This window comes from Gopherus evgoodei, chromosome 2, assembly GCF_007399415.2.
Source record: "Gopherus evgoodei ecotype Sinaloan lineage chromosome 2, rGopEvg1_v1.p, whole genome shotgun sequence".
In the NCBI taxonomy this organism is placed as follows: Eukaryota; Metazoa; Chordata; order Testudines; family Testudinidae; genus Gopherus; species Gopherus evgoodei.
The window spans coordinates 121,133,068-121,148,838 of record NC_044323.1 but is presented as its reverse complement, the minus strand read 5'-3'; the positions used below and the strand labels follow the sequence as shown (position 1 = coordinate 121,148,838).

The following is a 15,771-nucleotide window of genomic DNA, read 5'->3' as shown; positions in this document are numbered from 1 at the left end:
ACTTCTTGAAACTGTCAGACTATAAAGAAATTTAAAATATAAAGGGGTGTGAGCAAAGCTACCTTCAAAGGGAAACTTTCAGTGCAGAATTCATTTTACCTTCTTTTTTTGGGGAAAAAGACATTGCAAGCTTCCATTGAATTTAATTGAGAACAGAGTTGTTCCTGCCATGATTTATCATGTGGCAGTAAGATTTATTACTAGCTGCTGTATTATCAGTGTTACTATTTAATAGTATTTGTTGTTTAGATTGCAGAAGAGGCCAAAATGTGTGGGTACTTTCTAAACACAGGAAACAGTCCCTGCCCTGACAAAGACAGATGAAGGATGGGGGTGTAGTTATACATCATAAAGCCAAGGGATTTGGGTGAGGTTAGGCACATCTTAGATTTTAAGCACACTAAATGTCATCCCTTTCCTTGTTCCACAATTCAGTCCTCCTCCCCCAACACGCTGTTTCAAATGAGTAGTTCAGTGAGATGATTAATGAAATAGATAAACAGATAATTTAGTCAGCTAGCTTCTTGTTCGAAAGAAGTGACTACTTCCATGGATTGACATCGGAGCTAATCACATCCAAAGGAATGGATGAACTTCAAAAGGCACTCATCCAGTAATTTTATACTCAGGGGTTTCTGTTCCTTTTTAGGATATTTTCATATTCTAATGAAAGTTTTTCAACAAAAACATATTAATTTCAGCTTTGTTCCAATAGGGGGGAAAAAAAAGGGTAAAAGGGCAAAACCAATAGAGAGAACTATTATTTTCCTGCTTTTAAAAGGTTATTGTGACAGGATGACAATTTGCAATTTATGTTTTTTCTTGATTAGAAATAAAAAAAAATTAACTCTCATTCTATTGTGAAGATATCACAATATAACACCTCCCACTGGCTCCCAGTCTTCCTGTGCAGTCAACGGGAACAGTAAAAGGCACATCCCTGACAGACAGGCCACCTCCTACCAAATTTCAGTGCCCTGCTCCAGAACATGGGGGCACTCACAAAAGAGGTCACCAGGATTTGTTAATGTTGCACAAGAGTGTGGGACTCCCAAGTTCAAGTCCTTGCTCCAATGACTACTTAATTATTTATAAAAATGGAACAGCATTAACAGAGGAGGTTAGGAGTCCTCTCCAGAATATCTCATAGACTAGTGGCTAGGACACTCTTCTGCAACATGGGAGTTCCAAATTCAACTCTCTTTTCCACGCAGGCAGAGGAGGAAATTGAACCCAGATCTCCCACATTCTAGGTAATTACCCTAACCACTGGTTTAAAAGTTATAAGAAGGGTGGCATCAGTCTGAGTGGGGTATAGCAGGAAGATATTTGGACTCACTGGGGAACGGAGGTGAGGACATTGTTGGCTGCAGTAGTTGATCCATTACTGTTTGGAGTGGTAGGAGCTAAATCTGCGTGGATGCAAGTCTGAAAGCAGGCTGAACACCACTTCCTGTCTGGGAAGTTTTGTCACAGTGGCAGGTTGTAGCCGGCCTTCGGGTTCAAACCCTCAAAAGTCCAGTGACTTTTTAAGTATGATTAAGAATCAGTGTTGAGAGATCGCGCTAATTAGGCTCAGCTGGAGTATTCTGTCCAGTTCTGGACACAAGATTTCAGGAAAGATATGGCTGAATTGGAGAAAGTCCAGAGAAGAGCAACAAAAATTATTAAAGATCTAGAAAACATGATCTATGAGGGAAGATTGAAAAAATTGGGTTTGTTTAGTCTGGAGAAAAGAAGACTGAGGTTGTTACAAGGAAAAAGGAGAAAAATTGTTCTTTTTAACCTCTGAGATTAGGACAAGAAGCATTGGGGTTTAAATTGCAGCAAGAGAAGTTTAGACTTGAACATCAGGGAAAACTTCCTAACTTTCAGGGTAGTTAAGCACTGGAATAAATTGCCTGGGGAGGCTGAAGATTTTTAAGAACAGGTTAGAGAAACACCTGTCAAGGATGGTCTGGATAATATTTAGTCCTGCCATGAGTGCAGGGGATTGGACTAGGAGATCTCTTGAGGTCCCTTCCAGAATTCTAGGATTATGGGTCCCCCATGATAGAATAATATTTCTAGGGATCACCATTGGAGCTAAGATGACATTGTGACCATGGGGGAGGCTGGTTCACAGAGTATTCATCACAGGGATGTTACTGTTTCACAGCTGATCATTTTTAGACAAATGGGGAGTAGAGGGGTGGAATGTAAAAGCCTTCTGATTTTGTGAGCTGGTCCCTGAGAAGGGAACATAAGGCAGCTAATGATGTCAGTGTATACACGACCGCCTTGTCCCACCAGTGTAAGTGCCCTATTACACTGACATCATAACTCTGCCTCCACGAGAGGCATAGTGCTTATGTCGGTGTAGTTAGGGTGATGCAGTGTCTGTGTAGACACTGTGTTACTTACATTGACTGTTGGCTATCTTGTCAATTTCATGTCTCCAGAAGCCGTGAAATTGACAAGAAAGCCAGGTAGCTAGAACCCTGCCACCCCCGGCTCCCCACTCCCAGTTGAGCTGCTGCCTGAAGTCTTTGCTCTCAGAGAGCTGAGAAGCCCAGGTGGCTGGCCCCTACTCCTAGCTAGGAGCTGACTGCCAGGGGGCACTGCTGGGCTTCTGGCAGGGAGCTGAGAGCCCTGGCTCTCAGCCCTCCACACTGCCACTCTTCAGTCAGTGGAAGTGCCCCTGGTGAGGGTGCACACCACCGACAGAGGGAGGGTAGTGTGGACATCAGCCACCACAATAATTACTGTAGGTCGACCTAACATAGATCAACTTAGGGCTGTAGTGCAGACATACCCTCAGTTCCACACTTATAGGGCGTGTTTGCTGAATGTTTCCGTATTGGCTCTATAGAATGTATTAAACTCATCTCCTTATGCTGCTACAAAGGCTAGTTTGGACTGTGATGTAGTCCCTCCCCAGCAAGGTGTGCTCAACATGAGGAATAAGAAATCAAATCAAGAACTATAACCTGACTCTCCTGCGTGGGAATGTGTGATGTGCTAATTATGACTATTGGTAGTTCCATTATCCATAGAATTGAGATGGTTGGTACTTTCTTTAAAAAGTGGTGTAAACCATATTGCGAGTAGAGCTGGTTGAAAATTTTTCAGTGGAACAGTTTAGCATCAGAAAATGGAGTTCTGTGAAAATTTAGACATTTCATTGGAACGTGTCAATTTCAACAAAAAGTTATGGGAGGATGAGTCATTTCAATAATGTCAAAATGTTTTGTTTCAATATTATTGTTTCAATTCATTTTGTTTACCTTAAGTTTAAAATTATATATTTAATATTTTATTTTATAATGTTTCAGTATTATGAAAATGAAACGTTTCTGTGGTTTCAAATAAAGAAGTTTTTATTCCATAAGAAAATTCGACATTTCATTTCGATTCTTTTTTTTAGTCAGCATTTCCCGCAGAACAGAAATTTCATTTTCAGGGAAGTTCTAGTTGTCAGTTACAAAGCCTTAGGCACTTACATTGTGGCTTCTGGAAGCTTATGTGATCTATAAAATGTGGTCCTCCAGCAGTTCTCTACAGTGACTTTTTAAAAGTATTTTTAAATTATTTAACTTGGCCTTTCTACATGAGAATAGTTTGCACATATTAACATTGGGTGCTGTTTACAATTGTTTCAGGTATATTTGCTTCTATAAAGCCTCAGTCATACTTCCTAAAACTGTTTTGTAAATGGTTTTCTCTTCTATGCTGTCAGTTAAACTGTTTTTAACATTGGGGCAGCTGCACTGATAACAATGTGTATGATATTTTCTAGGGTGGATAAGTCTCTTGTCTTACCATAGTAAGTATAACTTAGTCCCCCTAAAACAATGTAAACATCCCTCACATCCGTGCATAATAGTGCTCAAGATGATTTACCAGCATGCTAAATACAAATAACTATTTAAACTTTCCCCATCCCCTTTGATGAAGTCCAAATTTTGGCAAAAATTCATGATAAATATCACTGTAGCTCCAGGTAAAGCAGGAAAAAAGTCTGGTTTTGGTAGAATTCCTAGCAAATTTCTGTTCCCCCAATTATTACCATTACAGCATTTTCAGCCTTAATGGCACAAGATGTGAGATGCCCAGGAATGCAACCAAAACTGGGTTATTGTATGATACTCTACAATCAATGCCACACAACTTCCTTAAAATCCTATTTATGTTTAAAAGAAGCTGTACCTAATTTTGCTGAGAATATCATCCTGAAAATTGACGTAGTGAAATGCACTTCATCTTGCATACTGTAAACTGTAATTGGAAACAAGTTTTTGATCAAACTGAAAATTTTAATGTTTCAATGAACAACCAACTCCCTTAATTAAAAATTACATTATTTGTGACACTAAAATTATGGAGGCCTAGTGTCAATCTATAAACTAGTCTCCATCCTACTGTAGTGATGATGTAGATTAAAAACTGTTGCATTACAATCAAAGTTTTAAATCAATCTGTAAGATTAGTAACTTTTTCAGTATAGAGAACTCTGCTTTCCTTCGTGTTTGTACAACATTTGGCACGTTGTGGGTGCTACCAGAAACAATATGTGGTGATACTATGGGAAAGTAAAGTAAATACTAGTACTAGTACTAGTCAGGACTCCTGGAACAAAAACTCTCAACAGAATTTCTCTCCAAATCTAAATGAACAGGCAACTCTAAGTGACCTTATTAGGACATTGATAGATGGAAATTTTTATCTTTACTGCATCCTTTTTTCTAATAAAATGCTTTTTGTTTGCATACTGCACATGTAACATTAATGTCCTTTGTTTCCTGTCTGGGACTGGCAGTTTTTCGAATATACATCTCAGAATGAAATACGTTACAACACCCGGAAGCCTGAAGCCTGTGCAGCCGTTGATTCTGGGACTGACTATTTGACAATGTACTTGTGTCAAGACAATGTTCAAAATATTCCTGAAAATCAGAAATTTGTTTTCAGAGAGGTAAGCATGTCAGTTTTTTAACTTCATTGTTTCTGGTCATCATGCAAGCAGAACAAACCCAGTATATGGATTGGGGTGTTACATCCAGAGCTCTTAGATAGAAACCATTCTGATGAATTGTCTTATCAATCCAAAATTATGACATTAATTGTTTGTAAAAGTAGCCTACTTTCATGTGGTGCTAGCATCTGGAAGCAAGTCCATTTTCAAATCACAAAAATTCATAATTTTCTTACTATGTGAGTCCAAAACAGGTGAGACTCAGAAGAAAAATTCTTAAATGGCCCATTTTTAGCTGAAGAGTCATGGTATGGCCATGAGGGAGGGAGCAGGGTGAGTGGTGATATGTGTGGGAGAAAGAGTCTTGGGAAAACGGGCTGTGGAATGAGCCCAGTCCCTCTGTGCTGATGGTGCCTGAATGCAGGGTCACTCAGCACCTCTGACATTCCTGTTTTGGTACCTCCAACTGTATTATATTGTCATCCTGAGTCACCAGTGCTGGGAGAGTATTTCAGGCACTTGTGCCACCTGACCCTCACTCATCTATTCCACCCACAGTCTCTTTGCTCCTATTTGACATACACAGCAGCTTGTCTCCTCACATCCCTTGTCTCTCTGTCTTCCTTTCACCATACCACTGTCTCCCAACCCCATCACCCACCACAGCAATGCCTCCGCCTTCACCCATACCACTGCCTGTTGCTGTTCCTGCCATTCTATCCCTATATTTCTGTGTCCTAAGACTTCCTTGCCAATTCCGTGCCCCCTGCTGCCTCCATAGACCTTATGCCTTACTCATTGAAGTCCCCACTATCCCTGCCCATTCACTCACCTACCATTCTTCTTTGCCCTCCCCTGTATCAAATCCCATTCCCCTTACATTCAAACACATACTCACATCCCCCTGTACATCACTCGTATTATCCTCTCCTTGCCCATAGTCATATCTCTTGCTGCCATATCTACTTCCTCCAACCCCTGCGTATCCCAAGGCTGCCCTGCCACACCATGGTGCCCGTTACCCCTGCAATCCATTTATCCACCAATATATACCTCACACACCCTGCTGTCCAGGAACTATACCTGCTACCCCAGCTGTCACACATACCCCATAGCTCACAGCCCCTTAATATCCCCCCCATCTGATCTACAATGCCCCATAACTCAGCCCCCTTCCCATACAGTTTCTGCAGCCTTCCCCATCACATCACATCAAAATGTGCCCTGCATCAAAATGTGCCTGTTCACCATCTTAACCTCTGCCAGTGTAATGTATGGATATTTTGACAAGTATTGGGAGTCAATCAAAATGGTGCCACCATCCCACTTTTCACTTTTAGCCCAGAGGAGGGCACATTTTGATGTGCTGCTATCCCAACTGCCAGAGCCTTTCCCTGCAGTGGGAAAAGGCTCCCACTGGGACACTACATTGCTAAAAATTGTAAAGTAGACAGGGAAAGGACTGCTTGGCCATATAGAGAGCTATGTAGGGTACATACCCACAGGGTTCAGGTGTGTTTTTACTTACCTAAGCAGTGCCTTATTGTCCACACTGCTATTTATACCCATACTAGAGATGTGTACTGCCATAAGGAGTATGCAGTGTAGACGTATCCTGATGACACATATTGAATGGATACCAGACGCTTCAGAAAAAGCAAGAGTTGAAAAAATGTGATTTGAAATACTTCCGAGTTCAGTGCATTCAGAAGCATTAATTTTTAAGACTAATGTATTGATTTTGAGCCACTAAAATCCTCTCCCATGGCTGTTGACTTGATCACATCACTGCCTTTTAATCCCTACACTAGCTCCCCATCTTCTGTTGCATTAGATTTAAGATACCAGTCACCACCTTCAAGGCTTTCTATAAATCTGTCCCTTCCTACCTAACTTCCCTTTTTGAGCTTCAGAAGACCTCCTACCACAAATACTGATAATAATACATTTGTATTGGGAATTGTTACTGAACAAATTACCCAACTGAATAATGTAGTGTGACTGGGCAGCAATGGTGCTATAATTAAGGCTGGGTTCTTTTTTGCATTTAGACTCTTTTGTGAGGTCTGCAGTTAGCTGATGGAAATTATGGTTTACATTGTTCCTTCCATTCTCCAGTGAAGCATGCACAAGCCTTTTTGAACGGGTTAGGAGAGGAATTAGAACACTGCCATTTGTCATATGTCCCCATGTGATGTTTTGTGCATCCGAAACTGAGAATCTCCAGCTGCAGTATAGAAAGTTCTTACGCTCTTTTTTTGGGAAAAAGGTAGGACAGAGGTAAAATTGGAGGATAGAATTGATATGAAACTGTAAAATTGCACTAATTTATCAGAGATTGATGACAGAGGTCATAGTTTGTCATTAAAAAAGCATTTAGGAAAAACGTATATAGAGAGGGGAAAATGCATTTTGGCACGTAGAGGCATAATTATGGGAATCCTTAATGTTGTGAATCAGAGTTTGAAGAATCATTCTCTAAGAAAATGAAAGGAACAGAATGAAGAAGGGATGAGGCTGCAGTCACTACAGGAGCAGAATTAAGTTGTTTGTTGCATTTTTGTTTATGATGTTTGTTACATGTTTTGGCTAAAGATGATGCATTTTATAAGCAGCTGTGAAGTAGCTGTATTGATTTTCAACAGAACTTAAATGTTGTTTCCCTAGATATTTATGTTTGTGATGTTGGTTATTCATCATGAGAAACTTTAGCCGTTAGACAACTTAATGGTCTTTTGTGTGGATGTTATTAGGTTCAGTATTACGTGCTGATATGTATACTCTAGATGTTGGTAATAATGTACAATCATACCATTAATATTGTGACATGTATTGAAACCAGTGGTAATTGCGTGATTTAAAGACATTAGGCCTGATCCAAAACTCATTGAAGTCAGTGGGAAGATTGACTCCCAATACAAAATATCCATACATTACACTGCCAGAGGTTAAGATGGTGAACAGGCACATTTTGATCCAGGGCACATCCAATGGATTTTAAATCAGGCCCTAAGTAAATAATGAGTAAAAACATAAAAAAAAAAAAAAAAAAAAAAAAAAAAAAAAAAAAAAAAAAAGGACCTCTGGATTTGGCCCACAAATTTTATGCTGTCAATGATAATTACATTTTTCTTGTAATGTTTTGTGAGAGTTATTTCCAAATCAGAGAATTTTTTGCATTTTGCAATAGACAACTGTTAATAGTTCATCCCTGGGCTTGTCTGCATGGTGGGGTAACACTCATTTACATGGCTGTGATTTCTAAAGTGCACTAGCATGTTGTGCAGTAACTGCTCTGTGTAGATGCTGTTGTTGCATGCCAAAGTAATTTACTTCCATTGAAACAGTACTATGTTAAAGTGCAGTAGAGAGGTTGTGGCATGACCTAGAAACAGCTGGGTCCTGGAATCTCCTCCTGGACTGGGAAAGGGGACTTTGATTTCTCCACAGTTAGATATGTAGCTTCCTAGGAACCTAATTTTTTGGCAGGCATTGCTGATGTAGTTTAGGTTCACTTGGGTGAACTCAAGACTCCTGTAATCAGAAGGCCTTAAACGTCAGCTTGATGTTCCTTGGGGACTCTGTGTATGAAGAGCTGGCAGGCTTGAATCCATCCAAGGCTTGCACTACCCAGAAGCAAAATAGGCATCTAACTTCACAAAGATTCTGGGCAAGAGACACACCTGGAATAGAAGCACTAGAATTATGGCCACTTAAACAGGATGAGTAAATTTATCCTAAAAATTATACAAAATTCCTAAAACTACCAACAGAAATAAAAACTATTTACAAAATAAGCAAAAAGCTAAGGATTTTTGTCAGACAAGGTCATATGAGGGGAATATAAGAATGGCCATACTGAGTCAGACCCAAGGTCCATCCAACCCAGCATCCTGTCTACTGACAGTGACCAATGCCAGGTGTCCCAGAGGGAGTGAACCTAACAGGTAATGATCAAGTGATCTCTCTCCTGCCATCCGTCTCCACCTTCTGACAAACAGAGGCTAGGGACATTCCTTATCCATCCTGGGCAATAGCCATTAATTGACTTAACTTCCATGAATTTATCTAGGTCTTTTAAAAACCCTGTTATAATCCTAGCCTTCACAGCCTCCTCAGGCAAGGAGTTCCACAGGTTGACAGTGCGCTGTGTGAAGAACAATTTCCTTTTATTTGATTTAAACCTGCTGCCCATTAGTTTTGTTTGGTGACCCCTAGTTCTTATATTATGGGAACAAGTAAATAACTTTTCCTTATTCACTTTCTCCACACCACTCATGATTTGATATACCTCTATCATATCCCTCCTTAATCTTCTCTTTTCCAAGATCAAAAGTCCTAGCCTCTTTAATCTCTCCTTATGTGGGACCCCTTCCAAACCGCTAATCATTTTAGTTGCCCTTCTCTGAATCTTTTCTAATGCCAGTATATCTTTTTTGAGATGAGGAGACCACATCTATACACAGTATTCAAGATGTGGGCGTACCATTGATTTATATAAGGGCAATAAAATATTCTCCGTCTTATTCTCTATCCTTTTTTGAATGATTCCTAACATCCTGTTTGCTTTTTTGACTGCCGCTGCACACTGCGTGGTTGTCGTCAGAGAACTATCCACAATGACTCCAAGATTTCTTTCCTGATTAGTTGTAGCTAAATTAGCCCCCATCATACTGTATGTATAGTTGGGGTTACTTTTTCCAATGTGCATTACTTTATATTTATCCACATTAAATTTCATTTGCCATTTTGTTGCCCAATCACTTAGTTTTGTGAGATCTTTTTGAAGTTCTTCACAGTCTGCTATGGTCTTAACTATCTTGAGCAGTTTAACCCTTAGGTTCCTCTAGCCACAGCTTGTGCCAGTAAGAAAGAAATTGAGGTTTTTGGGTCCCATTGCTGCAAAGCAACAATCATGTAAACCCATAAGACACAGTTTTTGACCTTGGCATCAGGCTCCTTAGATTCAGTGCAGTACTTTTAAGGAAAAGTATAAGTTTAGATATAGATGTTTCCTGTTACATTTCAAATATGGTAAAATTTAATTAATAACTCTAATTTTAAGACTGTGCTATAAATAATAGTTTTCCATCATCTTTTGTAGGATGGTACTTTGTTCCATGTACAAACCCAGAAGTGCCTACAAGCCGAGTCTAACTCTTATAATGGCAATCCAGCGCCGTTATTGCGACCATGTAGCAATTCAGAATACCAAAAATGGTTCTTCAAAGAAAGAAGTTGATCCAGACGTCATCAACTGTATGGCTGAATATGAAAATATTATCTTTCTGGTCAGCAGCTAGGAAATCCATGGAAGAATTACATAGCTGATCTATTTTTGTATGAAAAAAGTTGTAACTTGTTTACAAGTTGTAAACCTTGTTTTCTGGAGCACTAAAAGGCATTAAGTGTTGAACTCTATTGAACGGGCACTGTGAATATACTGTGCTGCAGAAATCTCCTCTTCCACTGTTCTCTTTACTTGGCAGCTATACTGTTTTTAAAATGTTTTATGCTTTTTCACACATGATTATATTTTTTTAACCTACTGTGTGCAAGTGAGGAAGTGAAAGTAATTGCACTAAAGCTATCTGCCAGTAACTTTAAAATGTTTATTTTTCTAAAACATTCTACAGTGGTGGCTTTTTAACAGATATTAACTAAGGATTCTTCTTTTAAATTCCAGAAATGTAAACTTAGGTCAAATTCTGCCCTGAGATGTGAAAGTCAAGCAGAGCTCTCACTGAAATCAATGTGGAGTGGCATGTCTACATCTCAAGCCAGACTAGGTCCTAATCATCTTGCACAAATAACAATCCAGATTGCACATATTTTACTGAATGTTATAACATTTAAAAGTTCACGGTACTTGACAGATTCCTAATAAAGCTGCTTAAGGTTATCTTTGGAGTAAAAATAGTGATTATTTACTGATCTTTTGTTAGTGTAAGAAATAAAGCACCAATATTAAAAATGACTGTGGGAAGAATTAAATTCATATCAGGCCCAATCTTAGAAGTGTGCAGTATGTACTTCAAATGGAAGTTCTGCATGAGTAAATCATTCAAAATCTGAGTCATAGACACTAAAGCTTTAATTCAAAGTTCAGTTTTTAAGCAAATACATTTAAAAATGGGTAACTTTAGTTTCATTGCTACTGTTAATGCACTCCTTTTTTACAAAGATCATTGAAACAAAAATTATTTTGTAATAAATTTAAGTGATAAGTTTTGTAATTGATGCTAATCTAAACATTTGTCTTCATGATTGTAATTGTTTTCTAAGAATCTTGATTATGAATAACAAGCTGTTCAGTTCATCATGTACATTCCTGCTGAAGTCTGAATATTTAATTAGCATCTATACAAGAAGTTGTTTGCTTAGAGCATAGGAATTGCCATACTAAATCAGACAAGTTATCGTAGTCCAGTAGTTTGTCTTTGACAGTGGTCAGCAACAGATGCCTCGGCCCATAGAGCAAGTTTCTTATCGCTGTGAGAGGTCCACTTATGTGCTAAAACATGAGTGTTTATTTCTCTTCCAAAATACTTAAATTTATTCTTTTATCCTTACTTTTGTAATTATGGATGTTCTTGTTATCCATGTAAATATCCATACCTTTTCTGAATCCTGGTGAACTCATGTCATATTTGCATACTTATTTCATGATTGTTGGGGACTCTGTGCCTTTAGAGAATATGTATGTAGGTTCTTCTAAGATTGTTGCAAAACTAATGTTTTTATAAGCACCTTCTGCTATTCTGTCTCTGTGGATTTGGTTGATGAAACTGATATTGGATCTAATAAAATAATTTGTGAACTGATAGTTTAGAAACTCTTTTGTAAGTATTTCTTTCTTGCAGTCTCAGTACTTTTCTCTTAAAATTTCTCTGATCTTTGGCCCTGATCCTTCCAACAATTAAGCACAGAGGAAAAGACAACTGTTTTATCTTACACTCTTATTAGTTCTTTTTTCCTAATAACCTCTTGCCTTGCTCTCTCTGTTTGTATACAAATTGCAGTAGTTTTACTAACCTGCTGGATACCAAATTAGTATAAATTACACAACTTTACCACTAACCATTTACAACTGTTTCCTTACCCACTTACATTGTCATTTAGCTCACTGTTGAATTTGTCTACAAAGAAATAGGGTAGTGGCTTCAGTCCAGTACATATAGTAAGGGAACAAATAAAGGAACTGACTGTGTGTGTGTGCATGAGAGAGAAAGAGAGGAAGAGACAATAAAGTAAAAGTGTGAGGTAGCATTGCGATGGTTGTGAAGGGACTAAATAGAGGCTCAAACTCATTAGCACTTTTGTCCACTGGCTAGTAGCACCTGTGTTCAGTTTAAAAAAAAAAAAGCCATTCTGGTGAATCAACAAATCAAAACCAGATGTTAGCACAAGAGAAAGGTGTTAAAATTAAAGCAAAATTATCTGGTCACTTCTGTTTCCTTCTGGTACTTCTAAAAATTGTATGATATCCAATCAGTTAAAGAGCTATATATTACAGTCCATACACACACAGATCTCCCATTGAAGACTTGGAGTTTTCATGGAGTCAGGAATTTAGGATTTCACCTGTAGGTGGTGATATGCAAATAAGATGAAGAAAAAACAGACTTCACAACAGAATTGTACAGAGAGAAATCCTGTTGCCTAGTGTGAACCATCTGTTAAGAAAAGCAATGAGGTTTAGGTTTATAGTAACATAAAATTGCATAAAACTCCTGTTTTCTCAAAGCGAATCCTCTGGTTTGAGGAAACGACTAGGTAACTATATACAAATTCACCATAGAAGCAACTATGGGATAAAAATTTGATGTACTCCAGGCTCTTCACTTAGAAGTCGGGGCACTCTCTCAGAATCAGTTTGCTACTTCTATAGCTATGGCATGCAGTCTGCTCTCTGATGGGAATTTACAGCTGGTGACTCTAGGGTTTTTGTGTGCCAGCCACCTGCTGCTTCTCTTCTCCCTCTTTCGCCCCAGTAGCCTAGTAATGCATTTGGCTATGGGATCAGTGCACAGTCCAGCATCTGCCTGGACAGAGTGTGCCTTTAACTAAATGGTAAGAGTCTGTTCCCTTTGAGGGAGATCATGGCTGGCTGGGAGTCAGTCCTTCAGAACCCCTAAGTGGGGTGGGCTTCACCTCATTGGTGGAGAAGAGATTGATGTGTCAAGGGAAGGGTGGAGCTACAACCAAGACTAACGCCAGCCATAGGGCCTTGTGGGGCATATGACCGGACCATGGCCAAAGGTGATCCACTCTATATGTGCAGTTGCTCTTGCATAAGGAAGTAAGGTATGCCTACAGAAATCAAAGGTCATCCCCCATTTTGAAACACAGGGTTCTGGATAACTGGGATCAGACCAGGCTTTGGCTGGCTGAAGCTTAGAGCAATTTCTCATTGCTGTGCTTTGTAATATATAAATATATACTTGTTTAAATAGAAGCTCTCCTTGTATCAGAGGCAGCTCTAGGCATTTTGCTGCTCCAAGCACAGCAGGCAGGCTGATTCGGCGGCTTGCCTGTGGCGGGTCTGCCTGCCAAAGCCGTGGGACCAGCAGACCCTCCGCAGGCAAGCTGCCAAAGGCAGCTTGCCTGCCGCCCTCGCGGCACCAGCAGAGCGCCCTCCGCGGCTTGCCACCCCAAGCATGCTTTTGGCATGCTGGGGCTTGGGGCCTGGAGCCGCCCCTGCCTTGTATTGATAAGAACACCACAGCCTGCATGTGTACTGTGGCAGGGCCATTTAACACTTTACCCTTATCCTCTCACATATGGATATCACCCGAGTCATGCCACAGATGACTCCAGCCACCCTGGGACCTTCTTTCATGGGGTGCTTGTCAATCCTGAGACCTTTATGATTCTGAATAAAATGTTGCTTATTTGGCCTCAACACTGTTCATCCCTGGCCTTGGTTCCAATCATCCTGAATCTGGCTATGCCACACTAGCTGCTGCTAATTTCTGTATCTCTTTGGCCTGATCAAAAAGTTGTAGTCTCCCTGAGGGCTCATGTTTCCATGAGAGGCTGATTTCAGAGTCACAGTATAGTCTCTGGACTGTTCCTTATCTGCTCTATGGTAAATACTTGGAGGGAGACTCCTGTCTTAGCTCTGCCTGCCACACTGGGAACTTACAGGACAAGCCTGTGTCACAGTCATAAGGCTAACCTTTGAAGGGATTTCTTTAAAAAAAAAAAATTCAAAAGGGCCAAGACAACCTCTTAAAACAAAATAAAACAAATTAACTCTCTCTCACACACACATACACGAGGTGTCCTGTTTCCTCCTGTGTTAGAGTGACATCTTTTCTTCTTCTGCTATATAGCTTGTGAGAAGACTTAGAACTTGCAGCTCTGGATATATTGATAACATTATCCTGAAAGTGAACAGGGTGCTGGCAGTTCAAGAAGGGAAATCTCTGTTGTTTTTCCTCTGGTAAGGTTTCCCTTAAGAATACACAAAGCAAGAAAGATATTCTTTCCTGCTGTTCATCTTTTTTAGAAGAGGCAGTGACTGCACGTTGCTCAGAAGAATGAACACGCAGTCACAGGCCTATGTTAATCTGTACAAAATCCTAAAGAAAAGTGGAAGAATAAATTTGGCTCTAAGGTAGGTTCTAATTCCCTTTACTGGGTCAATGGGACCAGGTCTTCTGTGATTACTACTTTCCTCAAAGACCTAATGGATAACAAAATTAGAGCTTTTCTTTAAGGGATTATCATAACACAACCAGAGCAGTTTGGTGTTCTGCTAGGTCATTTACCTCCACTCCTAAAGTCTTGCTCTAGGCTCTACACATGTAGCTATGATCTAGGCTTGCAAGGGTAAACCAGGAGGAAAATTTCTCAAAGCCGCATTTCTCAAATGCATGCAGTTTTTTCTCATTGTCCCTTCCACTAAGTTTCCTTTTGCTGCTAAACATATCCTGCAACAGAAGTCTTAATGATGCCTTATGCAGAAGTAGCTAACCCTCTATTAAACCCTTACCTATGCAGACAGACCCTCACTAAACTGAGCTCCATCAGTTGAATTATTCAAAGCCTGCACACCTTACCTGGAACATCACATCTCCAGGGTACTGGGCTCCAGTATTTGTTGCAAGCTTACTTCCTGCTAGCGCCTGCATTAAAGGGAAGTTTTGCTATAATTGAGATTGTAAAAGTCAACACCCTAGACTGCTCCTCATCTAAGCTAGCCAAGAGGAGATGGCAAATTGAGAAGTTTGTGCTATATCCAATCCCTCTCTTAAAGATGGGCATCTAAATGCAGGCTACAGGGAGACACGTATTTCTTCTCGGGCATCTCAGCTGCAAACCTATGCTGTTTTAGCAAGAATCTGAGGGGTAGTTACTCCTGCAACTTTTAGCCCATGGATTAAGATAGTCACCTGGGATGTGGGAGACCCCCTAGTTCAAGCCCTCCCTTTGTCTGAAGGGGAAAGAGAGGATCTGAACAGAGACTAACCACTGAGCTATGGCATATTCTGATGTAAAGGACTCCCTCGGTCTCACCTGCTGAAGCTGTTCCACTGTGGACAATAAATTAAAAAGTCATTAAAGCAGGAGAACTGGAACCTGTGTCTCCCACATCCCAGGGCCATGTGCTAACCACAGGCTACGAGTCAATATGAAATTTTCTTTTTGGCCCAACGATTCTTTCATTATTTAATCCAAAGTGCAGATATGGTACAAAAGATATTTTGGGAGTGGCAAATAAGATTACAGATTTTTAAAAATTCTTTAGAACTCAACTTCATCTTTCCACAGAAGAATATGGTTTTTCTTCAAATAAACTTATGAAGAGT

The 15,771-nt window shown here is 39.8% G+C and overlaps 1 protein-coding gene across 1 annotated transcript in view; it reads left to right on the top strand.

The window, feature by feature from the left end:
* Window positions 1–11,780, top strand: part of GALNT12 (polypeptide N-acetylgalactosaminyltransferase 12) — a 93,954-nt gene extending 82,174 nt beyond the window's left edge. The window contains exons 9-10 of the mRNA XM_030551630.1: window positions 4,799–4,954; window positions 10,059–11,780. Coding sequence (XP_030407490.1) covers window positions 4,799–4,954; window positions 10,059–10,196 — 294 coding nt within the window. The 3' untranslated portion in view covers window positions 10,197–11,780. The remainder of the gene's footprint in view (window positions 1–4,798; window positions 4,955–10,058) is intronic.
* The last annotated feature ends 3,991 nt before the right edge of the window (window positions 11,781–15,771 follow it).